At 48.7% G+C, this 25,441-nt stretch overlaps 1 protein-coding gene across 3 annotated transcripts in view; it reads left to right on the forward strand.

Annotated features, from left to right (window-relative positions):
* Positions 1-25,441, forward strand: part of mllt1a (MLLT1 super elongation complex subunit a) — a 116,510-nt gene that overhangs the window by 62,995 nt on the left and 28,074 nt on the right. For 2 of the 3 annotated variants that reach the window (XM_038778234.1, XM_038778235.1), the window contains exons 4-8: positions 238-381; positions 1,778-1,903; positions 5,217-5,786; positions 22,402-22,489; positions 25,198-25,306. In XM_038778234.1, the coding sequence (XP_038634162.1) occupies positions 238-381; positions 1,778-1,903; positions 5,217-5,786; positions 22,402-22,489; positions 25,198-25,306 (1,037 nt within the window). Of the gene's footprint in view, positions 1-237; positions 382-1,777; positions 1,904-5,216; positions 5,787-22,401; positions 22,490-25,197; positions 25,395-25,441 lie in introns of all 3 variants that reach the window. The other variant, XR_005458076.1, reaches the window with a different exon arrangement.

A 25,441-nucleotide genomic window follows, 5' to 3' on the forward strand; every position in this document is an offset into this window, starting at 1 on the left:
TCAGCGGGTCAGGCAGCATCAAAAAACAACATTGGGATAGCAGAAAAGTCTGACTTCAGAATGAATAGTCTTAACTCTTGACTGGAGTGTCATGAGCATTTAATGACCACTAAGTCAAGCAGATGGTATTTTAACCCTGCTGTATCTGAATTTTTGATTTAAATGCCCGCAATAAAACTCCATTTTGTGATACTACGGTCTCGAGTATGTTTGTGGTTTTGTATTTTTCTTCATCAGGAAGAACCCAAGAAGGTCTGTTTCACATATGATCTGTTCCTGAACCTAGAAGGGAACCCACCTGTGAATCACCTGCGTTGTGAGAAACTCACCTTTAACAACCCAACCAAGGAATTCCGACGCAAGCTTTTGAAGGCAGGAGGGGTAAGTTCCAGTTACCCAGGAATGCAGACTCTGCCTTCATATGCCTGGTAACGTCCCACTGAAGTCTTAGATTTAAGAGGCGTCCTAATCTGTAGTGTTCAATCTGAGGTCAAAATGGTGTTGTACCGTTTGCTTTAATACTCCGCGTCTCTAGGCAGACAACCAAAAATTCTCTTTGCCGTTTATGTGCCAGCTTCCTGCTTTCTGGAAACAAGTTTAAGCCTTGCAGACGGAAGAGGCCTGTCAGGCATGTACAAAATATCCCTTTGTGCAGCCAGCAGAAAGGAGATTGCCATTAACCCCACTAATTTAAGGGGCAGCATGGTGGCACAGTGGTTAGCATTGCTGCCTACGGCGCTGAGGACCTGGGTTCGAATCCCGGCCCTGGGTCACTGTCCGTGTGGAGTTTGCACATTCTCCCCGTGTCTGCGTGGGTTTCGCCCCCACAACCCAAAGATGTGCAGGATAGGTGGATTGGCCACGCTAAATTGCCCCTTAATTGGAAAAAATAATTGGGTACTCTAAATTTAAAAAAAAAAATAAAAAAAAAAACAAAAAAAAAACCCACTAATTTAAGACATGGGGAAATAGACATTAAGTGTTAGAATAACATGGATGATGTAATGGGTGATGGAGCATCTGACACTCAGCAGGACCCTTCTCCCCTGAGGAGTCTTTAGGAGTTTGGGTGATTAAGAGGGACCAAGAGCAACGGTAAAGGGGAAAAGAGTTGGGGGCATTAGTAGCTGGACATTTATTTTTGTTTATAAATTTAAAGTACCCAATAATTTTTTTTCCAATTTAGTGTGGCCAATCCACCTAACCTGCACATCTTTGGGTTGTGAGGGCGAATGTGCAAACTCCACACAGACAGTGATTCGGGGTCGGGATCGAACCCGTAGGCAGCAGCGCTAACCTCTGCACCACAATAATTCTCGGAGACCCTGTTCAATGAAACCAACTTAAAATGTTGATACACAGCTCTTGTAGACCCATAAATATCTGTAGATTGCTGCTCAAAATTGACCTGGAGTTACAAATCAGGGCCATTGTATTTGCGATGCAGATTATTGAAGTTTAAAGCGGTGATGGCTTAGTGCACAACAATGGTCTTGCCTCTCGATTTGTGTATGCTACGAAATGAAATGAAAATCGCTTATTGTCACAGCTAGGCTTCAAATGAAGTTACCGTGAAATGCCCCTAGTCGCCACACTCTGGCGCCTGTTTGGGGAGGCTGGTACGGGAATTGAACCGTGCTGCTGGCCTGCCTTGGGTCTGCTTTCAAAGCCAGTGATTTAGCCCTGTGCTGATATCTAGGTACCTCACTTTCTCTGCCTGTTATGCTCATTCTAAACAACACATGGTCAGATTGCCTCTAATACACTCTTTTTTTAGGTTATGGTAATGCCTGAAGGAACTGACACAACCTCGAGACCAAGTCCAGACTATCCCATGCTGCCCACAATTCCCCTGTCTGCATTCTCTGATCCAAAGAAAAGCAAACCATCTCATGGGTCAAAGGTCAGTTATACAGGTCGTAATTGTCTACATTCAGGACATTTGCTAAATGTGAAAACATTTTTAAATATCGGGGCTGGTTCGCCTGGTGTATATCCTGCATGGCTTTTATTTCCATTGAATGGGTGAGTTTGATATTGGTGCAAGGTCTTTCCTGCCAGTTGATTGTTCAAACTGTGACTGTGAAAATTACCCCCAATATATTTTCTCTGTCCAAGTAGCTCTAGCTGTAAAGCATTGGACTCTGAACTTGGAGAGCTTGAATAAACCACCTCAACACCAGTAGAACCCCACTCTGCCAACCAGCTAAGAAATTAGCTAAAAGTAGCTGGCTTTACTTGACTTCCTTTATCAAAGCTGCCGCATTGCAACTTTCAGTAATAATGTAAAGCATTGATAGTCATGTGCCACCATGGTCTTGGTACAGCAGCTCATCTCTGTGTTCAGTCAAATGATGCTTGAAGGGGAGGTGTTTTGTCACGGGATTAATTATCGAGATTTCCAGGGTAGTGCGCTGGGGACTCGGGTTCAAATTCCACCCTGGCAAATGGCGAAATTTGAATTCGATGAATGAATCTGCAATTAAAAGTCTAATGAAATTTGTGAAACCATTGTTGCAAAAAGCCATCTGGTTCACTCATTCACCCCTAGAGAAGGAAATCTGCCATCCATACCTGGTCTGGCTTACATGTGACTCCAGACCCTCAGCAATGTGGTTGACTCTGGAAAGGCCTAATTCAAGGGCAATTAGGGATAGGCATTAAACGTCAGACCAGCCAGCAATGCTCATATCCCGTGAATGAATTTTTAAAAACGTGAATTCTATCCAGCACTGCCAATGCCCTGTGCAACCCTTGCTAGTTCATGCACAGCCTTTCTATTAATTAATAGTTTTCCGCAGAGACATTTTTTACAGTCAAGGTTGTTTAGCTGACTCTTAGGGAACACCATGCTCCATTTACCTAGTGAGCAGTTGTAGCTAGAATATCGGTGATCTAACGTCATAATGTGCTGCTGCTGTAGTGATGATGTATTCCAGAAGTCAGAGGTTTAAACCTATAGGTTTTTAATGGTGAAGCCCCAGGACATTTTGTTTATTCACTTCCATCTAAATCCTCCGAATGAATGTACATTCCCAGTGCTTTTGTTTCTTCCCAAATTTGTACCACCTGTGCTTTTCCATGTTAAATTGTATCTGCCACCAGTCTGCCCATTCCAATAAGCCGTCTGTTTTTTCTTGTTCATGTTTTGCTATCCGCCTCCTACTGTTTCCAGTCATTTCTTAGGAAGCCCCAGCTTCGGCTCAGCTGCTGACACTCTCATCCAATGCCTTTGTTACCGCGAGACCTGACCATTCCAATGCACCCCTGGCCAACCTCCCACATTCTACCCTCCATAAAAGTGAAGTCATCCAAAATTCTGCTGGCCGTGTTCTTGCTCGCACTAGATTCTGTTCACTCATCACACCTTGCTGGCCCACCTTGGTTCTCAGTTAATCAATATTTAGCATCCTCATTCTTGTTTTCACATCCCTGCGTGGCCTCAACCCTCCCTCTCGCTGTAAACTCCACCAGCCCCACAATCCTCCAAGATATCTGTGCTCCACTGATTCTCACTGCGTCAACATCCTCTATTTCAGTAGTTCCCTCATTGGTGGCTGTGCCTTCAGATGCCTTGGCACATAGCTCTGGAATTCCCTCCCTAAACTTTACTGCCTCTTTGTCTCCCGTTTCTCCTTTAAGGAAGCTCCTTAGAGTCTACCTTTTTGAGCAATGTTAGGGCAGGCGGTCAAGAGCTTGGTCAGTATGGCTCAAATTCTGCTTTACTATGCTCCTATGAACAACCTTGGGATTTTGTTTTGCCTCAAAGTTGCTGTATAAATACAAGTTGATGTTGTAATACATGTTGTATCTATCTATCTATCTATCTATCAATCTAACAATCTATCATTCTCTTTATCTATCCATCTATCCATAAATCTATTTATCTCGCTGTCTATGTATCTTATCTATCTATCTATGTATCTATCTATCTATCTGTCTATCTATCAATCTTAACGAACCATCTATCTTTCTATATACCGATATATCTATCTATCTCTCTATCTATGCGTCTATCTATCTATCTATCTATCAATCTAACGATCTATTTATCTATCTTGTGAATGTTAATCCCCTCATCAGGACGATAATGTAACTGTTGTCAGCACTTCTACAGAATATGGTGATCTTTCTGTCTGGTGTACAGCAATTCTTTTGGTTTAAGGCACTCTGCTGGAGATGCCTGTTGGGAGCTGGGATGTCTGGATGATAAGTGTAATGGGGATGTTAAACTTAGCCAGCTTAAATCTAACACCCAGGACTGCTACGCTGGCCTCGTGGAGTTAGTGTGAGGTAACTTTACCACAAAGGCAGGAAATACATTCAAGTGCAAAACTATTAAACTAAAACAAGCACCTGTAGTTATAGAGCTCCTCCCATATCCTCAGGATATCCCAAAGCACTTCTTATCAAATTAATTACTTTTGAATTGTAGAGAAACAAATAAACCAACGGCCAGTTCATTTGTTTAGGCCGAATTGGTTGAAGGATAACTGTTGACCGGCACGCTCTTGTTCTTCTTTGAATAGCACCATGGGACCTTTTTACATTGATCTGAATTGGTGCACAAAGCCTTAATTTGACATCTCCTCCCATAATGCAGCACTCCCTCACTATTGCCGGTGAGTGCTGAGCTCTAGTCCGTGCTGTGCTCCTGGAGTGGGATGTAAGCTAACCACGTTTTGACTCCAAGCTGCAATTACTGAGGCAAGCTGACTTTATAGCAGTGGATCTCCCTTTGCATTGCTGTTGGTGCGATATTGGATGCACACAATTTAGAATCTAATATAGTGTCAGGGTTTTATGGTAGTTCAGGAGATTTCTCGCAGTTTGCATTGAGGTCTCTAATCTGAGCTTTTATTCTGTTTTAGCCAATAAAAAAGTACTAGGTTAGCACATTTCAAACAAGAAATCACATATTGTCAAACAATATTTCATATCTGGATATTGATTGTGGGCGACAATCGCACAAGGGGCTCATCAGTGATAAATGTCAGCAGAGTGCAGCTTACAGACATGATGGCAAACTTTGAATTTTCATATATTTCTGTAAATCTTGTTATGACTTGTCTGTGAGCACTGTTCAATTTTTTTGCAACATAGTCCTGTTTATTATCTAACGTAAAATGAGCAAGTTGTACTTACTGCAAACAACTTTCCAAAGTTGGGAGTTGTGGCTGGATGCTTTAGTAATTGCTTTTGTCCTTTCAAATCAGGACACAAATCGAGAAAGCAGCAAATCCTCAAAGCCTCACAAGGTCACAAAAGAGCACAAGGAACGGCCGGCAAAAGACTCTGAGAGCAAGCCAACTGTGAAAGAGCCTGAAAAAGAGCACAGTAAATCATCCAAGGAGTCGTCGCGAAAATCAGCAGAAAGCAAGACATCAAAGGAAGAGAAGGCTACCCCAAAGGCAACTTCCAAAGAACCAAAACCTGCCTTCAAGGAGTCTAAACTGGATAGCATGTCACCCAAGGGAGGGGGGAACCTACATCAAGAGTCAAAGCCTAGTATTAAGAGGCCCTCCAATACAGATTCACTGAAGGCCAATGCCAAAAAGCAAAAGAAAAGCACTTCAGAGACATCAAGAAGTTTCCCAAGTGTCTCACCAAGGATTTCTTCTTCTTCTTCTTCGTACTCTGAAAAAAAGCAGTTGAAGGAAAAAGAGAAGGAAAAAGTGAACGTTAAAATCGAGAAAGTTAAATCTGAAAGTAATGTGAAAGAGGTGAAGAAGGCTGTAGATTCAGACGACTGTAATTCAGAAGATGAAGTGGTGTCCAAATCTGAGGTAAAGAACTGCAGTCTAAAATCTAAATGTGGTTGCCGTAGGGGGGAATACCTCTTTGGTGCTTGATACTTTATTCTCTGGAATTATGGGAAATTGAATGTGAAAGTGATTCTCATGAGAGTTGCTGACCAGCACAAACAGAAACTATGGGCTGAATTTTGGAAGTCCCATCACCAGGGCCGAAATAGGAGAAGACCCTGCTTCGGCGGGTGATGGGATCCTGGGTGGCATTTTGCTGCTGCCGGCCAATTAAGAGCCTGGCGCTGGGGCACTGTCCATTGTAATGAGGATGGTGGGCTGCCCTCAAGAGCAGCCAGCCCAATCAGAGGATCAGCAGCAAAAAAAAATTTGTTCAAGGGATGTGAACATTAATGGTAAATTCAGCATTTATTGCCCATCTTTAATTGCCCTTGAGGAGGCGATGGTGAGCTGGTGAGATCAGTAGATTTTCAGAGACTCAGAAAATGAAGAGAAATGGAGGAAGATGGAGTTGAGGTTCATCAGCTGTGATTTTTTTTTTATTACTGTTACAAAGCTAGAGTGTGGACAGGGGCAAACCCCTAATCGGCTCCAAAAACCAATTCAAATTGAAATTGAATCCAATTTATGGTCCACACAAGAGAGACATACCAGATCCAGGCATTACACTTGACCTCACGCTCATCTTAGTCAAAAGACTGAGAAGCGATCGTGATCTTTCTTAATGGTAGGGCAGCAAAATGGTTTAATCATACTCCTGTTTCTCATGTTCTTATGTAGTATTCAGTTATTCCCCTGACTGGCAATATACCAAAACATATTGAGGGTTCTGATTTTTAAAATTGTCTCCGTGGAGCTATCTGTCTCCTTGGGACTGCAAGAAAAATAATTATTTAACATTTTGCTTGCTACTGGATTCTTTAAATCCTGTCACCATACATAAGGGGCGCGATTCTGCGCTCCCCACGCCGGGTGGGAGAATCACGGGAGGGCCCCCCGACTAATTTCACGACCCCCGGCGCCCCCCGCGTTCTCCCACCCCCTGCTCGGAAGAATCGCCGCTCGCCGTTTTTCACAGCGACCGGCGATTCTCCGACCCGGATGGGCCGAGCGGCCTGCCGTTCGCGACCGTTTCACGACGGCGGCAACCACACCTGGTCGCTGCTGTCGTGAAATCGCCGTGAGATGCCTGTTTTGGGGCTTGTAGGGGGCCTGGTGGGGAATGAGCACCACGACTGTGCTCGGGAGGGGACAGGCCCGCGATAGGTGCCTACTGATCGTCGGGCCGGCGTCTCAATCGGACGCACTATTTCCCCTCTTGCGGGGCGGCTGAGGGGAAAGACGGCCACCGCGCATACGCGGGTTCGAGCTGTCAGCCGTCGTGACGTCAGCCGCACATGCACGGGTTGGAGCCGGCCAACCTGCGCATGCGCGGCTGACGTCACATAGGCGCGGCCGAGAATAACGGAGCGCCGCTCCTAGACCCCCGGGTGGGTGTTAATTCGGTGAGAGGAGCAAGCTCACCAAGTTCACGACGGCCTTCACGATTTTTCCCGGGAGCGGAGAATCGCGCCCATGAGGTTTAAAAATGAGCTTTGCTCACTCCATTTTCCAACTCTTGTTGTCTACGCTTTCTTGCATCCTTGCTTGTTTGTCTGTCAAAGCTCAAATTAGAGTGGATAGGAGAACGTTGAAAAGGGCTAGTTAGGGCAGTATGGCGGCACAGTGGTTAGCATTGCTGCCTCACGGCGCCGAGGACGCAGGTTCGATCCTGGCCCGGGTTACGGTCCGTGTGGAGTTTGCACATTCTCCCTGTGTTTGCGTGGGCTTCACCCCCCCCCCACAACCCAAAGATGTGCAGAGTAGGTGGATTGGCCTCACTAAATTGCCGCTGAATTGGAAAAAAAAAGAATCGGCAATTTAAATTTTTAAAAAAGGGAAAGGACTATCCAGACCTCTCAATTCGAGTACAAATGTTTTAATTTGATTTCCAAATATTTGCTCAGTTGGCAGTTATTACAATTATTTAAATTGACACATTTTTGGTCACCTTGTGCAATGTTTTAGTCTTTCCTTACATCAGTACACTAATCTAGTGACTTTGAAGTGAGGCTCTGGAATCATCCAAGGCGGTTGACCCAGATCGCTTCAGCAGTTAGCAAGGACAAGAATGCCAATAAATTTAAGTACAACACTGTTTAGCATGGAAGTTGCAAACTATGATTAGTTAAACTTAAAAACTTCTGTAGAAGTATATTTTAGGGAGCCTTCTGGCTCCGTAAGATAGCACGCCTGTCTCTGAGCCAGAAACTCAGGTTCAAGTCCCATTGCAGGACGTGTTGGTCATGATTTACTTCATTCGGTTGATAACCAGCACGCTGATTCTTCCAATACGTTCCCACTAAAAAAGTGTGTCTGAAGATATGAACCAAACAATTTCATCTTGTTCCTGCTATTGCTCAGTTGTTCCTTTATTACTTAAAAATTTGCTTGGCACTCTGGTGGAATATTATCATAGAATTTACAGTGCAGAAGGAGGCCATTCAGCCCATCGAGTCTGCACCGGCTCTCGGAAAGAGCACCCTACCCAAGGTCAACACCTCCACCCTATCCCCATAACCCAGTAACCCCACCCAACACTCAGGGCAATTTTGGACACTAAGGGCAATTTATCATGGCCAATCCACCTAACCTGCACATCTTTGGACTGTGGGAGGAAACCGGAGCACCCGGAGGAAACCCACGCAAACACGGCGAGGACGTGCAGACCCCACACAGTCAGTGGCACAAGCCGGAATCGAACCTGGGACCCTGGAGCTGTGAAGCAATTGTGCTATCCACAATGCTACCGTGCTGCCCTTTATTGATGCAAAAATAATTTGAAAATCTTGATGATCTGTTTAAAATGTAAGAACAACCAGCAGTGCAAGGTCGCAGCATGGAAGTTGTCATTTCTTTAATCAAAATGGTACCTGTTCCTGTTAAGTTCAGGGCCCCTTTGAATTTATGGAAAAAAATAATTTTAAAGGATCAACATCAAGTATTGAAATGTCCTTGAAATGAGAAACCCTCTGGTTGCTTCTAAATGAAAATACTTTGTGTAGTGGAAGTTGTCAATCTGACACTGATTTCAGTTCCAATTGTCTTCCGCACCTAGTGATGTCTGTTTCCATAGCTAGTAATTCCCAGAATAGGTCGCTAGCCTGTCGCCAGGGGTTTATAGTTTGAGGGGCACCACTCCACGTCAAGTACGGCTGACCAGGAGTCTCTCCCACTCTTACCGCCAACCATTGGCATGTTTAGAAGGATTTGCAGGTTGATGCTCGACCTTCCTTGGCCATTAATCCTGGGAGTGGGACTCTAACCTGGATCCTCTGGCTCGGAGGCACGGACCCTACCCACTGCGCCACAAGATCTCCAACCTGACCTGAAGTCTGTTATTTCCTCTTGGTCACTCACTGCACTGGTACGAGCTGGGCAATCTCGAGTGGAAAATGAGCAGGAGTTCCATCCTCTTTGGACTCCTGTCTAATTTAGCTTCTGCTGTGTCTCTGCCTCCATTCTCAGCAACCCCGGGTATGCCCACCTGTTTTCTTTTTGGATGAGCGCATGCAAATTGTACAGCAGCGGGATGTGTTGATGTCTGGTATGGCGTCATTTCCACCTTTCGTGTTCATATTGCTGTGAAAGACTTGATCAGGGTTACTGGGCACGGCAGCAAAGGTCAAAGACAATTTTTAAAAGCCAGCAGCTAGCTGGGTAGAATTTACAGATTCGGACTCCGATTTGATAAATAAGTTTTGCTTTTCGCTGCCACCGACTCTCCTCATTTCTGCCTTTCTGCTGTTTGTTGTGACCTGCCCCTTTTCCTTTAACAATCCTCAATCCACTCTCATACAGGGAACAGTGGATTCCCGTTGGGAATTCTTCTCTTCACTTTTTATTTTTATTTTTTTAAAAAAATATTTTTATTCTCCTTTTTCACAATTTTTCTCCCGAATTTACACCCAACAACAATCAATAACCAACAACAAATATCTCAAACCTCATAACAGTAACAACAATCCCATCCTCCCACTATGCCCAGACATCAGCCCGCATGTTAACATAAACAAATGACAAAGAAAAAAAAAGGAATCAGGGATTACCCATAGCCATGTTCAACATACACAGCCCCCGCACCCCACCCACTCTTCCCCCCCCCCCCCCCCCAAACTAATGTTCGATGTTATCCAGTTCTTGAAAGTGCATAATAAATGGTGCCCATGACTTGTAGAACCCCTCCGAGCTTCCCCTCAGTTCGAACTTAACCTTCTCAAGGGTCAAGTATTCCAACAGGTCCCCTCGCCACGCCAGGGCACAGGGTGGAGAGGCCGCTCTCCATCCCAGCAGGATCCGCCTTCGGGCGATCAACGAGGCGAAGGCTATGATATCTGCCTCCGCACCCGTTTCCAACCCTGGCTGGTCCGACACCCCGAATATGGCCTCCCGGGGACCCGGGTCCAGTTTCACATGCACCACCTTGGAAATTACCCTAAACACCTCCTTCCAGTACTCCCCAAGCTTTGGACAGGACCAAAACATATGAACGTGATTAGCCCCCCCCCCCCCCCAACAATGCTCACACACATTTTCTACCCCTTCAAAGAATCGGCTCATCCTTGCCCTCGTGAGGTGCGCTCTCTATACCACCTTCAGCTGTATCAGCCCCAATCTCGCACACGAGGTGGAGGCATTCACTCTCCAGAGCACCTCACACCAGACCCCCTCCTCTATAACCTCTCCCAATTCTTCCTCCCACTTCGCTTTGATCCCCTCCAGTGGTGCCTTATCCTTTTCCAACATAGCTCCGTACACCGCTGACACTGTCCCCTTCTCCAGTCCACTTGCCGCCAGCACCTCCTCCAACAACGTGGAGGCCGGTTCCTCTGGGAAGCTCTGATCTCCTTCCTGGCAAAGTCCCGAACCTGCATGTATCTAAACACTTCTCCCTGCTCCAGCCCATACTTCGCTTCCAGCTCCCTCAATCCTGCAAATCGACTCCGAGGAAACAAATCTTTTAGAGTCTTAATCCCCTTCTCTTCCCATTTCCGAAAGCTTCCGTCCCACCTCCCTGGCTCAAATCTGTGGTTCTCCCGGATTGGCATTTCCCTCGACCCTGCCCCCAACCTGAAGTGTTGGCGAAACTGCCTCCAGATTTTCAATGAAGCTATTATTATCGGACTCCCTGAGTATTTCCCCAGAGCTATCGGGAGCGGCGCTGTTGCTAGTGCTTTCAGCCCCGACCCCCTGCACGAACTCTCCTCCATTCTGACCCACTGGGAATCAAAACCTCTGACCCAGCTCCGCTCCTTCTCCACATTCGCCGCCCAGTAGTAGTACATCAGGTTCGGGAGACCCAAACCCCCTGCCTGCCTTCCCCTCTGTAGCAGCACCTTCCTCACTCTGGCCACCTTCCCTCCCCATATAAACGAGGTAATCCTCCCCTCAATCTCCCTGAAAAAAGACTTTGGCAGGAAAATCGGTCGGCATTGAAAAATAAACAAAAATCGCGGCAACATATTCATTTTAACTGCCTGCACCCGACCCGCCAGTGACAGAGGGAGGCCATCCCACCTTGCCAGATCGGCTTTCAGTCTCCCCACCAAGCTAGTGATGTTGTACCTGCGAAGCCTCCCCCACACCCGGGCAACCTGCACCCCGAAATACCTAAAGTGAGTCCCTGCCCTACGGAATGGCAGCCCCACCACCCCTGCCCCCACCCCCAGCTGAGACACCACAAAATACTCACTCTTGTCCAAGTTCAGTTTGTACCCAGAGAAAGACCCAAATACCTGCAGCAACTCCAATATTCCTCCTATCGACGCACTCTGCTCCGACACATACAGCAGCAAGTCGTCGACATACAAGGACACCCTATGAAATGAAATGAAAATCGCTTATTGTCACGAGTAGGCTTCAATGAAGTTACTGTGAAAAGCCCCTAGTCGCCACATTTCGGCGCCTGTTCAGGGAGGCTGTTACGGGAATCGAACCGTGCTGCTGGCTTGCCTTGGTCTACTTTCAAAGCCAGCAATTAGCCCTGTGAGCTAAACAGCCCCTATGCTCTATCCCCGCCCTCACTATTCCTTTCCATGCTCCCAAACGTCTTAATGCGATGGCCAACGGCTCAATCGCAAGCGCAAACAGCAGGGGGGAACATAGGACATCCCTGCCTCGTCCCACGGTGGAAAGAGAAGAATCTCGAACTGATATTGTTCGTGCGGACACTCGCCTTCGGCTCCTTATATAATAACTTTACCCAGTTCACAAATCTTGGTCCAATCCTAAACCGTTCCAGCACTGCCATCAGGTACCCCCATTCCACCCGATCAAACGCCTTCTCGGCGTCCAATGCCACCACCACCTCTGTTTCCTTCCCTTCTGCCGGTGCCATAACGACGTTCAAGACCCTCCTAATATTCGAAAAAAGCTGCCTCCCTTTCACGAACCCTGTCTGATCCTCACCTATCATCTTCGGGAGGCACCCCTCCAGCCTACCCGCCAGTACGTTTGCCAGTACCTTTGCGTCCACATTAAGAAGTGAAATGGGCCTATACGACCCACACTCCGTTGGATCCTTATCCTTTTTAAGCAACAGAGAAATCGATGCCTGCCCCAAGGTTTGCGGCAGCACTCCCTTCCCTATCACCTCTTCAAACATCCCTACCATCAGGGGTTCCAATTTATCCTTAAATTCTTTATAATATTCCACCGGAAACCCATCTGGCCCTGCCACCTTCCCCGACTCCATCCTCCCAATCGCGTCTTTTACCTCCTGCTCCAGTATTGCTCCTTCTAATGTAGCCTTGTCTCCCTCCCCTAGCCTCGGGTACTCCAACCCATCCAGAAATTCCAGCATCTCACGGTCTCTGACCTGTACAACCTCTCGCAGAATTCCTCAAAAACCGTGTTTTTTTAAAACTAATAATTTTTATTCAAATTTTCACAAAATATCAATAACAAAATATAATAAGAAAAGGAGAAACAAACCCCCCCCGGGTTGCTGCTGCTGTTGGGCTTGTTCTACCGTTCTGCCAGGAAATCTAGGAATGGTTGCTACCTCCTGAAGAACCCCTGCACCGACCCCCTTAGGGCAAATTGCACCCTCTCCAATTTAATAAACCCCGCCATATCGTTGATCCAGGCCTCCACGCTTGGGGGTCTCGCATCCTTCCACTGAAGAAGAATCCTTCGCCGGGCTACTAGTGACGCAAAGGCCAGAATGCCGGCCTCTTTCGCCTCCTGCACTCCCGGCTCCTCAGCAACCCCAAATATTGCGAGCCCCCAGCCCGGTTTGACTCTGGATCCTACCACCCTCGACACTTTCCTCGCTACGCCCTTTCAAAATTCCTCCAGCGCTGGGCATGCCCAGAACATATGTGTATGGTTTGCTGGGCTCCCTGAGCACCTAATACACCTGTCCTCACTCCCAAAAAACTGGCTCATCCTTGTCCCGGTCATGTGAGCCATGTGCAACACCTTGAATTGTATGAGGCTGAACCTCACGCAAGAAGAGGAGGAGTTCACCCTCCCTAGGGCGTCCGCCCACGTCCCCTCCTCGATCTCCTCACCCAGCTCCTCTTCCCACTTACCCTTCAGCTCCTCCACCGAGGCCTCGTCCTCATCCTCATCCTGCATCACTTGGTACGTTGCCGAGATCCTCCCCTCTCCAACCCACACCCCTGAGAGCACCCTGTCCTGGACCCCACGCGGCAGCAACAGTGGGAACTCCGCCACTTGCTGCCTGACAAACGCCCTTACCTGCATATACCTGAAGGTGTTCCCCGGGGGGAGCCCGAACTTCTCCTCCAGCTCACCCAGGCTCGCGAACTTCCCATCCACAAACAGGTCCCCCAACCTCCTAATACCTGCCCTGTGCCAACTCAGGAACCCGCCGTCAATTCTCCCCGGGACAAACCGGTGGTTCCCTCGTATCAGGGACCCCATCGAGGCCCCCACCTCCCCCCTGTGCCGTCTCCATTGCCCCTACATTCTGAGGGTAGCCGCCACCACCGGGCTCGTGGTATACCTCGGAGGGAGCCGCAGCGGCGCGGTCACCAGCGCCTCCAGGCTCGCGCCCACACAGGACGCCATCTCCATCCTCTTCAATGCTGCCCCTTCCCCCCTCCATCACCCACTTACGCTCCATTGCTGCATTGGCAGCCCGGTAATACCCACAGAGGTTGGGCAGCGCCAGCCCATCCCTACCCTGCTCCAGGAACACCCTTCTCACCCTCGGGTTCCCTTGCGCCCACACAAACCCCGTAATGCTCCTATTAACCCGCCTGAAGAAGGCCTTCGGGATAAGGATGGGGAGGCACTGGAACAGGAACAGAAACCTTGGGAGCACCGTCATCTTGACTGACTGCATCCTACCCGCCAGAGACAGCGGCAGTATGTCCCATCTCTTAAACTCTTCTTCCATTTGCTCCACCAGCCTCGTGAGGTTAAGCTTATGCAAGGCCCCCCAGCTCCTGGCCACCTGGACCCCCAAGTACCTGAAGCTCCTCTCCGCTCTTTTTAGTGGGAGCTTACCAATCCCCCCCCTCCTGGTCCCCTGGGTGAACAACGAATAGCTCGCTCTTCCCCAAGTTGAGCTTGTACCCTGAGAAATCCCCAAACTCCCTGAGAATCCTCATTACCTCCGGCATCCCCCCCCCACCGGGTCCGCCACATACAACAATAAGTCATCCGCATAGAGCGACACTCGATGTTCCTCCCCACCTCGCACCAGCCCCCTCCAGTTCCTCGACTCCCTCAACGCCATGGCCAGAGGTTCAATTGCCAGCGCAAAAAGCAGGGGGGACAAGGGACACCCCTGCCTCATCCCTCGGTATAACCGAAAATACTCTGACCACCTCCTATTCATGGCCACACTCGCCACCGGGGCCTCATATAACAGCCTCACTCACCTGACAAACCCCTCCCCAAACCCGAACCTTTTCAGCACCTCCCACAAGTGCCCCCACTCTACCCTATCAAAGGCCTTCTCCGCGTCCATCGCCACCACTATCTCCGCCTCCCCTTCCACCGCCGGCATCATTATAACATTCAAGAGCCTCCGTATGTTAGTATTCAACTGCCTCCCTTTCACAAACCCCGTTTGATCCTCGTGAATAACCTGCAGCACACAGTCCTCTATCCTCGTGGCTAAAATCTTCGCCAACATCTTGGCGTCTACATTTAAGAGTGAGATCGGCCTGTATGACCCACACTGCAGGGGATCCTTGTCCCGCTTAAGGATCAAGGAAATCAGCGCCCGAGACATCATCGGAGGCAAAGCCCCTCCTTCCCTTGCCTCGTTGAAGGTCCTAACCAACAGAGGGCCGAACAGGTCTGCATACATCTTATAGAATTCGACAGGGAACCCATCCAGCCCCGGTGCCTTCCCCAGCTGCATGCTCCCTATCCCTTTGACCAACTCCTCCAGCCCAAACGGCGCCCCCAGTCCCTCCACCTGTCTTTCCTCCACCCTCGGGAATCTCAGCCGATCCAGAAAACGACCCATCCCTCCCTCCCTCCAGTGGGGGTTTGGACCGATATAGTTCCTCGTAGAAGTCCCTGATGACCCCATTGATGCCTACCCCCCTTCGCACCACATTCTCTCCCCTATCCTTAACTCCACCGATCTCCCTAGCCGCATCTCGCTTCCGAAGCTGGTGTGCCAGCATCCGGCTCACCTTTTCCCCATATTCATACACCGCCCCCGTGCCTTCCTCCCCTGAATTTCCGCCTTCCTGGTGGTCAACAAGTCGAATTCAGCCTGGAGACTACGCCGCTCCCTCAGCAATCCCTCCTCCGGAGCCTCCGTGTACCTCCTGTCCACCCTCACTATCTCCCCTACCAACCTCTCCCTCTCTCTCTGCTCTCTCTCCTCCCTGTGGGCCGGAATGGAGATCAACTCTCCCCTAATCAGCGCCTCCCAGACCGTCTCCACTCGGGCCTCCCTATTGTCATTGGTCTCCAGGTACCTCGCAATACATCCTCGGACCCGCCCGCCCACCTCATCCGCCAGCAACCGCACCTCTAAGCGCCAAAGCGGGCGCTGGTCTCTCTCCTTCCCCAGCTCGAGGTCCACCCAGTGCAGGGCATGATCAGAAATGGCTATCGCCGAGTACTCAGTATCCTCCACTCTCACAATCAGCGCCCTACTCATAACAAAAAAATCAGTCCGGGAATATGCTTTATGCACATGGGAGAAGAATGAAAATTCCCTGGCCCTTGGTCTCGCAAACCTCCATGGGTCAACCCCTCCCATCTGGTCCGTAAACCCCCTCAGCACCTTAGCCGCCGCTGGCCTCCTACCCGTCCTGGATCTGGATCGATCCAGTGCCGGATCCAGCACCGTGTTGAAATCCCCCCACATTATCAGGCCCGAATGAAACACCTGGCCTACCCATCCCTTCCGCAATCTAACCTGATCCGCCACCTTCAGGTGCGTCTCCTGAAGCATGACTACATCCGCCTTCAGCCCCTTCAGGTGCGCAAACACGCGGGCCCGTTTGACCGGCCCATTCAGTCCCCTTACATTGCAGGTTATCAGCCGGATCAGGGGGCTACCTACCCCCTCCTCCCCGCCAACCAGCCATTAACCTTCCTCAGCCTGCCATGTGCCCGCGCCCCCCGCTCGGCCAGTTCCCCACAGCGGCAGACCCCCATCCTGACCCCCTCTGCCTGCTCCAGCTCCCTCTTGGCCATTCCAGCAGCAACCCGGTACCCGCCCCCCCCTCCCCCAGCTAGGACCCCCCCTAGCTGCATTGCTCCCTCCATTGCACCCCCGTATATCAGCTGACTCCTGCTGACCCCGGCCACTCCCGCCACTCCTTCGACCCCTCCCAGCGTGGGGCTTCCCCTCCTCCCCATTGCCCACCAGCAGGTTCTCCTCCTCCCCCTACCGCTCTCAACGCGGGAAAAAGCCCGCGCTTCCCAACTCCGCCCCCGCCCCCTTCAACCCTCAGCGCGGGAAGAAGCCCGCGCTTTCCAACTCCGCCCCCGCCCCCTTCAACCCTCAGCGCGGGAAGAAGCCCGCGCTTTCCACCTGCCCGACCCCACCTCCTCTGACGCAGCTCCCTTTACCGGCCCGGTCCCCTCGCGGGGCCCCAACCCCCCTTCCCGCCATCAGCCCCCCACACTGCAGGTTTGCACCCCTCCCCGAGCCCATCCGACAGCCCCAAGCAGAAAACAGTGCCCCACCCACCCTAAAAGCAACAAAGAACCAACAATAAACAGAGAACCCCCCCATCAAAATATAACACAGCTACACGCAAACCCCCGTACCCAACCCTCAGTTTGAGTCCAGTTTCTCGGCCTGTACGAAGGCCCACACCTCCTCCGGGGACTCAAGGTAAAAGTGTCGGTCCTTGTAGGTGACCCACAGACGCGCCGGCTGCAGCATGCCGAACTTCGCTCCCTTTCTGTGTAGCACCGCCTTCGTCCGATTGTACCCGGCCCTCTTCTTTGCCACCTCCGCACTCCAGTCCTGGTAGATCCGTACCTCCGCGTTCTCCCACCTCCTGCTCCGCTCCTTCTTCGCCCACCTGAGCACACACTCCCGGTCAGCAAACCGGTGGAACCGCACCAGCACCGCCCGTGGCGGCTCATTAAGCTTGGGCCATCTCGCCAATACTCTGTGGGCCCCCTCCAGCTCCAGGGGTCCCTGGAAGGACCCAGCTCCCATCAGCGAATTTAGCATGGTGACCACATAGGCCCCCACGTCCGACCACTCCAGCCCCTCCGGAAGGCCCAGGATCCGCCTCGAACGGTTCTCCATCTCCTCGAACCGCTCCTGCCATTTTTTATGGAGTGCCTCGTGCGCCTCCACCTTCACCGCGAGGCCTAAGATCTCGTCCTCGTTTTCGGAGACCTTTTGTCAGACCTCTCGGATCGCCACCCCCTGGGCCGTCTGGGTCTCCAGCAGCTTATCAATTGAAGCCTTCATCGGCTCCAGCAGTTCCGCTTTAAGCTCCCTGAAACAGCGCTGAAGAGCCTCCTGCTGCCCCTGCGCCCACTGCATCCATACCGCCTGGTCTCCGCCCGCCGCCATCTTATGCTTCTTCCCTCGCACCTGCTTTGGCTTTGCTACCACTTTTTTTACTCGCCCCACTCCTGGTCCAGGCCATATACTGCTGGGGAAATGTTGCTGACTCCTTCCCACATCGGGAAACGCCTGAAAAGAGCCCAAAAGTCCGTTCCTGGCGGGAGCTGCCGAACATGTGGCTAGCTCCGCATAGCCGTAACCGGAAGCTCCCTCAAAAACCTTGTTAATCAGCTCCGGAGCCACCACCAACTTCCCGGCCCTATCCCTTACCTGAAGAATTTCCCTTGCTGCTGCCTCCCTCCGGACTGACCTGCTAACATGTTCTCTTCACTTTTTATTTAGCAACAACGGAGGACTAATGAGTGGGTCAAGCAGCATTGCTGGCGCTTAGCGCCCACATGTCCGTATCTCCACAACAGAATATCTAAGCTGTTCACTGTCAGTTATTGCAGAGTCCTCGCTTTTCCAAAGGAAACTGTCAATGAAAATGAAATGAAATGAAAATCGCTTATTGTCACGAGTAGGCTTCAATGAAGTTACTGTGAAAAGCCCCTAGTCGCCACATTCCGGCGCCTGACCGGGGAGGCTGGTACGGGAATCTGGCCTGCTTGGTCTGCTTTAAAAGCCAGCGATTTAGCTCAGTGAGCATTATGATGCATGCCACAACCTGACCTCTGGCTAACCTCCGCATCAGGCACTGCACAAGTCAGTGGCTGTAAAATTTGCTGCCTTTTATTCTAGGAAATCATTTCACTAGGGGCACCACTAACAGTAGCCAATCAACATTTCTACCACACCTACAGAGGTCAGATAGGCTGGGGGGCATCCATTCATACAAAGAAAAAGTCGCCATAGTCCCAGATTACCATAGGCTGCTTTCCCCTTTATGGGGAGCTGACTGGTGGTGATATAACCTGAGGATCACCACACCTTGGACGAAGGGCAAGGTTGAGAAGGCAGGGCCTTTATGAATACCCTGCAGCACAATGTGAACAATGCAATGTTTTGCGATGGCACACGTTCTGGGAACTGGCTCTGCATGGCCGCTGAGCTGCAGCAAAGCAAACCTTAAGCTAATAATGAGATTGGTGAAGCCTTCCTCATGTTTGTCTGTGACTGATTATCAATTTTGTTAAAGGCACAAGACACACTCGTGACCAATCTGGGCATCATTGGCTGAGGGGTGTATTATATATAGGCTGATAGCTCGCGATCACCATTTTCTGGCTGTGATTAGAATTCCCATCACTTTGTGGGAGATATTCCGGCTGTTCACGCCGACGGGATCTTCAGGTCTCGCCGTGGGGAGACCAGAGAATCTCGCTCTTTGTTTCAAGATGCAACAGTTAAACACGACCCATCCCCAAATTCATTCTGTAAAGACAGAAAATAAAATCCGAAAGCGGCGGACTTTCGTTTATTTGTTTGGACATTAATTCATAGGAGCTTGTATCGATCACTGAGTAAATTAACTTTCCAGTTTGTATTTTTCAATTTATTTGTTTTTAAAATATAAAAAAGAGCTTAAACCAACAGCCAAATTCCAGATAGATTCCAGACTTTTTCTCCATGGTGAAGTTGTTGGTCAGTCCCTCAAATGTAGATCTACGGGTGGCACTGCCATTGGTTTTCCTGACTCAACATAATTGTTAATGTTAATAGCTTTACAACAGTACATCTTGCAAATCCTTTTAGTAGGGTAAATGATTGCAAGATGCTGTACATCATCAGGTAACCATATAGGACCACATTAGCCTTCATTGGCTAATGAAAGATCTTAAAATTTGATTAAATTTGACATCCACTAGTGAATCTTTCCTGAATCGATTAAGTGAATCAGCCTGTTTACTTCTAGACAAGAACCTTGCAATATTCCTTTTACAGCTGCCCAAGCTACAGTTCTTATCTAATAAAAACAAAACAATGCTGGAAATATTGAGCAGGTCAGGCAGAATCTGTGAGGAGAAACAGAGTTAAAGTTTCAGGGCGAGGTGACCGTTTACCGGAACTTTCTGAGGTAAGGTCATCTCAAGCTGAAACGTTGGGCTGGATCTGAGCCGAGTTGGGAGGCCTTTAAAATTGGTGGGCGGGTCCCAATTGAGAGATCCCCCAAACGCATTCCTGGCGTTTTTAATTTTCGGAAGTGACTTTTAAGTCTGCTGATTGGTTTGGGTCACATCCTGTATTCCCAACCTGGCGGGCTTCATTGCAGAAATAGATACATCCTGATCCTCTGCAATTTTCATGGTTTCGGACCAGCTTTTCAAAGGGCCGTGGCTCACGGCACCTCAGAGGTGTCGTGAACAATATTCTGCATGAGGAAACGTTTGAAAGGTAAGTTAAAAAAGCCCTCTTTGTGTCCCCATGCCAACATATGTCCCCAACTTCCCTTATGGCCCTTTGTGGACCATGCCCCTGAAACAACCTCTATGGCTCCACACATTCACGCAACCCCTCCCCCTCCACCATACCGAGGTATGCTCTCAACCCACTCCATGGCCCCAAATGAAACTGACCCCAAGAGCCCCAAAGGCCCTTCATGCCTCCCATGCCAGGGAATGCCCATTCACCCATTATACACTGTACAGAAGCAATTAGCCCTATGCTGACAATAGGATGCATAATAAAAGCTTTAAAAAAGTAATTATTGATAAAATCCCATTTTCTTAAAAAACTTCCAGCCCAATAAAAGTACCAGTATTTCCAAAAGCACGTAAAACCTCTTTCTCTAGTGTAAATACACATTGTGCAATGGGCAGAAGAAATCATAGCATTTTACCTGGGGCTCAGGTGTTTCAGCAGGCTAATGAATTTCTGGATTCTCTGCCAAGCCTCATTTTGTATTCTTGGCCGAAAGTCCAGAAATCCATTAGAATGCTAAAACACCTGAGTCCCATGGAAAACATTAATTGATTCATGGCTCTGGTTGTTTGATCTGTGCTGTCAAGTGTTTGTGGTTTCTGCTGTTGATACCTTAAAGAGTCTGGTGATTGACACTTTTATTGGGCCGTTGTAAAAAGGGTTTCTTTTTATTAAGTACTTTTTTGTGACTTTTTAAAGCTTTTGTTTTATGCATCCTACTGTCACTGTACAGTTCATTGGTCCTACACAGCATATAGTGGGTGAATGGGCATGGAAGTGCCATAGCTTTGCATGGGGGCATGAGGGGCCATAGGGGTTATTTCGGGCTTACCTTAGCAAGGAGCCATGAGGAGCCATGTTGGGTGGATGGGGACATTCATTGACAAAAAGGACGGCATGAAAGGCCATATGGGTTGTTTGGGAGAGCATACCTTGATATGTGGAACCATAGGGGGTGGGTGGTGGGGCATACCTTGGTGTGGAGGCATGAGGGAACACAGGGATATTTTGGGTGGCATGAGGTATTACAGATGGGGCACAGGGAAGGTGTGGATTGAAGGCTGGAGACCCTCCACACAAGCAGCCCTGTGCTGCCTCTGAAAGTTTTTCCGCGTCAGCTGGCCCGACACCCGCCCCCTCCCCACAACGAAAATCCCACCCTTGCAGACTTTCTCATGAGGCGGGTGGGCCGAGCTGGAAATTTCCCCGTCTCCCACTACCCGCCTCGAGGATGAAAATCCAGCTCTGGCTCCTCTCTGTTCCTCTCCACAGATGCTGCCTGACCTGCCGAGTCTTTACAGCGCTTTTTTGATTTTATTTCAGACTTCCAACATCTGCGGTATTTTGCTTTGTACAGTTTCATTAAATGTAAGTTTGCATTGGTGATTAATTACTCATAGAAGTGCAGCCCTGAAAGCGGGTCATAGGTGTCAGAATTCAGCCTAATCAAAGGTTTAAACCTGCAACTTGATCAGCATCCTATCCATATTGATGTTTGTGGAAGTAAATGATTTGGCTTCTGATCCTCTGCTTGTAAAAGCTGGAGTAAATCAATGCTGTTCAAAGACCTGGTTAACCTGTAAGCGTCTCCCAAACTCAACATTTTTAGATAAATCATCCCCTGGCTCCCCATCAGGAGAGCTGTGGCAGCCACTGCCCAGGAATTATTTCCCGTTTTACCTGCCTCTTGAAAGCCATTGCTGACCGTATCTTACCACTGAGCTTATCTCTGATACCAGCAGGCTGCCAAACCTAGCATTCATCAGCAATCTGCCACTTTACGATCGGCACAGGTGGGCAGCTTGCAGGTGAGGCCTCAGAATTAATCCAGGCCCCTAATGAGTTATGCAGATGCAGAATGATGCCCACAGCGTGGGTATAATCCCCGTACCAGCTGTTTTAGCTCTTGGGAACATGTTGCCTCGCCTTGCCCCCCCCCCCCCCCCCCCCCCCCCCCCCCCCCCCCCCCCCCCCCCAACGCTTGCTCCTCAAGCTATGTACAGCCACTTGACTCTCTCTTCTCTCTCTTTTGTTGCCTATGGCTAATTACCTCAGTAGGTTTGGCACTCGCCCTGCCACCCTCCTGAATGTCAATGGAACTTAAAAGTGAACTGCACTTAATTGAGATTGACTTCAGTTGATTAACTGTCAGTAATTTTCCTGACGCATCTATGTTCCTGCTTTCTCCATGTTTAGTCTGTGCGGACCAGTCAGTCCAACTCGAGCTCAAGTTCAGATTCTAGCTCAGATTCTGATTTTGCACCATCTCAAAACCACAGACAAGGTATGGAACCTTCTCAAAATTACTGCTCATGTTTACAGATATGTTTATCCAGAGGTCAGGACCTGTTCTCAACTGAGGATAAATGCAACGAGACATAAAGGTTAAATACACATCATGTAAATGCATCCATTGAGTGCTGCCCTGCATTCAATTTGTTTCAGTTGTTTGCTCTCTGCCTCCAAGGTCGGTCCTTTTAATGTTGAATATCTGTTTTTCCTTCATCCTGTAATAAAGACCACTTTCCTTTCCAGCCTGCTGTCATTGCGTTTCTAGAATTTTGTGAGAAGGTGACTGAGTTTCTTGCAGCGACGAAGCTCTGATGAGGGCTTCACCCAACTAGAGACAAGGCCAACAAACCCACTGGGCACTGGAAGCTGGCCAGAATGGTCCAGCAGCTGATCGGTTCTTCAACCAACTGTATCTACTTCAGCCATAAATAGAGCGAAGCAGTCTAATCTCACTTTCCAGCTCTTAGAATTGTAGCCCTGTAGGTTAAGGCACCGTAAATCCACATTTATGTATTTTTTTAAAGGTGTGGGTTTCTGCCTCTCATACGCTTTCAGGCAGTGAGCTCTGGATCCCGCAGCACCCACTAATCCTTCTGCCAGTGCTGCCTCCAGGTTATTACTTTTTCTGCTTGGGAAAATATGTCCTTCCTATTCACTTTGTCTAGGCCCCTCTTCATTTTATGGACCTTGATTGAATCTTAACTCGACCTCCTACGTTCCAGAGAAAACAGCCCCAGCCTACCCAATCTTCCCTCACAGCTAAAGTTCTCCATTCCTGGCAGTATTCCCATAAATCTCCCCTGTATCACTCTACGGTAATAACACCCTGCTGACAGTGTTGTGACCAGAACTGAGGACAGTTTTATGGGGTAACTAATGCTTTATACAGTTCCAGCCTAACCTCCTCGCTCTTAGGAACAGATAAGATAACCATTTTCAGCGTAGAAGGAGGTTGTTCATCCTCTGTGTCTTATATGGTATGCCTCAGCTAATAAACTCACCTGTAATTTGCCGTACGTACCTGTCCTGCTATTTCAGGGATATGTAGACGTGCCTTTCTAGGTATTCTACCATTTATGGCGTATTCCCTTGCCATGTTTGTACGCACAAAATGCATTAGCTCAGACTTCTCTAAATTGAATTCCATTTGTCATTTTTGTGCCCACCTGAGCTGTCCATTGTTAACTTTTGGCAGTCTGCCCCTTTTGTCCTCACTATCAACTGCAGAACCAATTTTTGTGTGTCTCGCAAACTTCATCATGCTCCCTACATTCAAGCCAAAATCATTGGTATATAGCACCAAAAGCAAGCGGGCCAGTACTGAATACCATTAAAAGCCGCTTTCCAGTCACGACGGTACCCATTGGCCATTTTCCTTTGCTTCCTGCCACTCAGCCAATTTTAGATCCAACTTACCCCTTTCCCGGGGATCCTGTGGGCTCCTACTTTTGTGACCAATCTGTCATGTCTTCCCCTGCCGACCTCGAATACCTGCTGAAGAGTAATTATTCCCTCAGTTCAGGGGGAAGGGAATCAGACCTATTTGTCTGAGACACTGGGAGTGCCGCACAGCTATAGAGACGCTACCTGCTTATCAGGGAAGCACGAGGAAGCATTGAACCTCTTGTCCCTCCACATTGTGCACGTTTTCTACTTACAGTGATGTTGGCAAGTGTTTTCGATTCTTCCCCAGGATCTGCTCTTAATTTAAACAGCAACTATGAGAAGAATGTGTAGCATGACATTAAAGGAAACAGGCCTTCTCTTGCTTGTACACTTCAATTTAAAGATCTGCAGAAAAACTTTGTATTTTAGAAACTGATATAAAAATCTGTTGTGCATTGTTCATGTGCCTCAGCCCTTTTTGTTTAAATCATCTATTAGCACGTCTTCAGCTATATATTGTATGTGTGTGTGTATACCTGACTAAGGAGATTCTGACAGTCTGTTTCTTGTGAATGTCTCTCAAAAAGTAAAAATATGTATCTATGGGACACTCGCCCTATAAATTATTTAATCGGTGTTACGATTTCAGACCAAAAAAATGTAACTCAAACTCTCCCCTTGCCCTTTAAGAAAAAATCCCTAGCTTGAGAAATAATGAGCTAAATGTTCTCCTGTTATGCAAAAGTCAGATTACTAAAATCCAGAAAGCTGATTTGCCTTTACAACATAATGAGATGATCACTGTGGTATTGGGGGATCCATTACAGCAATTTGTAATTCATAGAATCATAGAATTTACAGTGCCGAAGGAGGCCATTCGGCCCACCGAGTCTGCACCGGCTCTTGGAAAGAGCACCCTACTTAAGCCTCCACCTTCACCCTATCCCTGTAACCCAGCCACCCCATCTAACCCAAGGGCAATCTATCATGGCCAATCCACCTAACCTGCACATCTTTGGACTGTGGGAGGAAACCGGAGCACCCGGAGGAAACCCACGCAGACACGGGGAGAACATGCAGACTCTGCACAGACAGTGACCCAAGTGGGAATTGAACCTGGGACTGTGAGGCCATAGTGCTAACCACCATGCTACCATGCTATCTAACACCTTTAACAAAGCAAGATATCCCAAGGTGTTTCACAGCAGCATTATCAGGCCAGATTTGACACTGAACCACACAGAGAGGGGGGAGGTGCAGTTCACCTTTGATTATGGCTGCTGATCCCTGTTCAACTTGTCCTGTTTTCTCTAGGGCCCCTGCGGTCCATGGTGGAAGAGATCCAGTCCGAAGGCTCTGATGACGACAGCAGCTCTGAGGAGGAAAGGCCTGTAAAAAACATCGCAGTTAGCAGAGATCACAGGTCGGTGAGCTTAACAGATGGGAATGTGACAAAGAAAGTTCAGTTGTGTTTCAACCATTGTTTGGAAGCTGTGCACTCTGGACCAAAGGTAGAAATTTTGATCACCTTTGTATACCTAGACCAAGTCTAAGCACC

This window comes from Scyliorhinus canicula, chromosome 18, assembly GCF_902713615.1.
Source record: "Scyliorhinus canicula chromosome 18, sScyCan1.1, whole genome shotgun sequence".
NCBI lineage: Eukaryota > Metazoa > Chordata > Chondrichthyes > Carcharhiniformes > Scyliorhinidae > Scyliorhinus > Scyliorhinus canicula.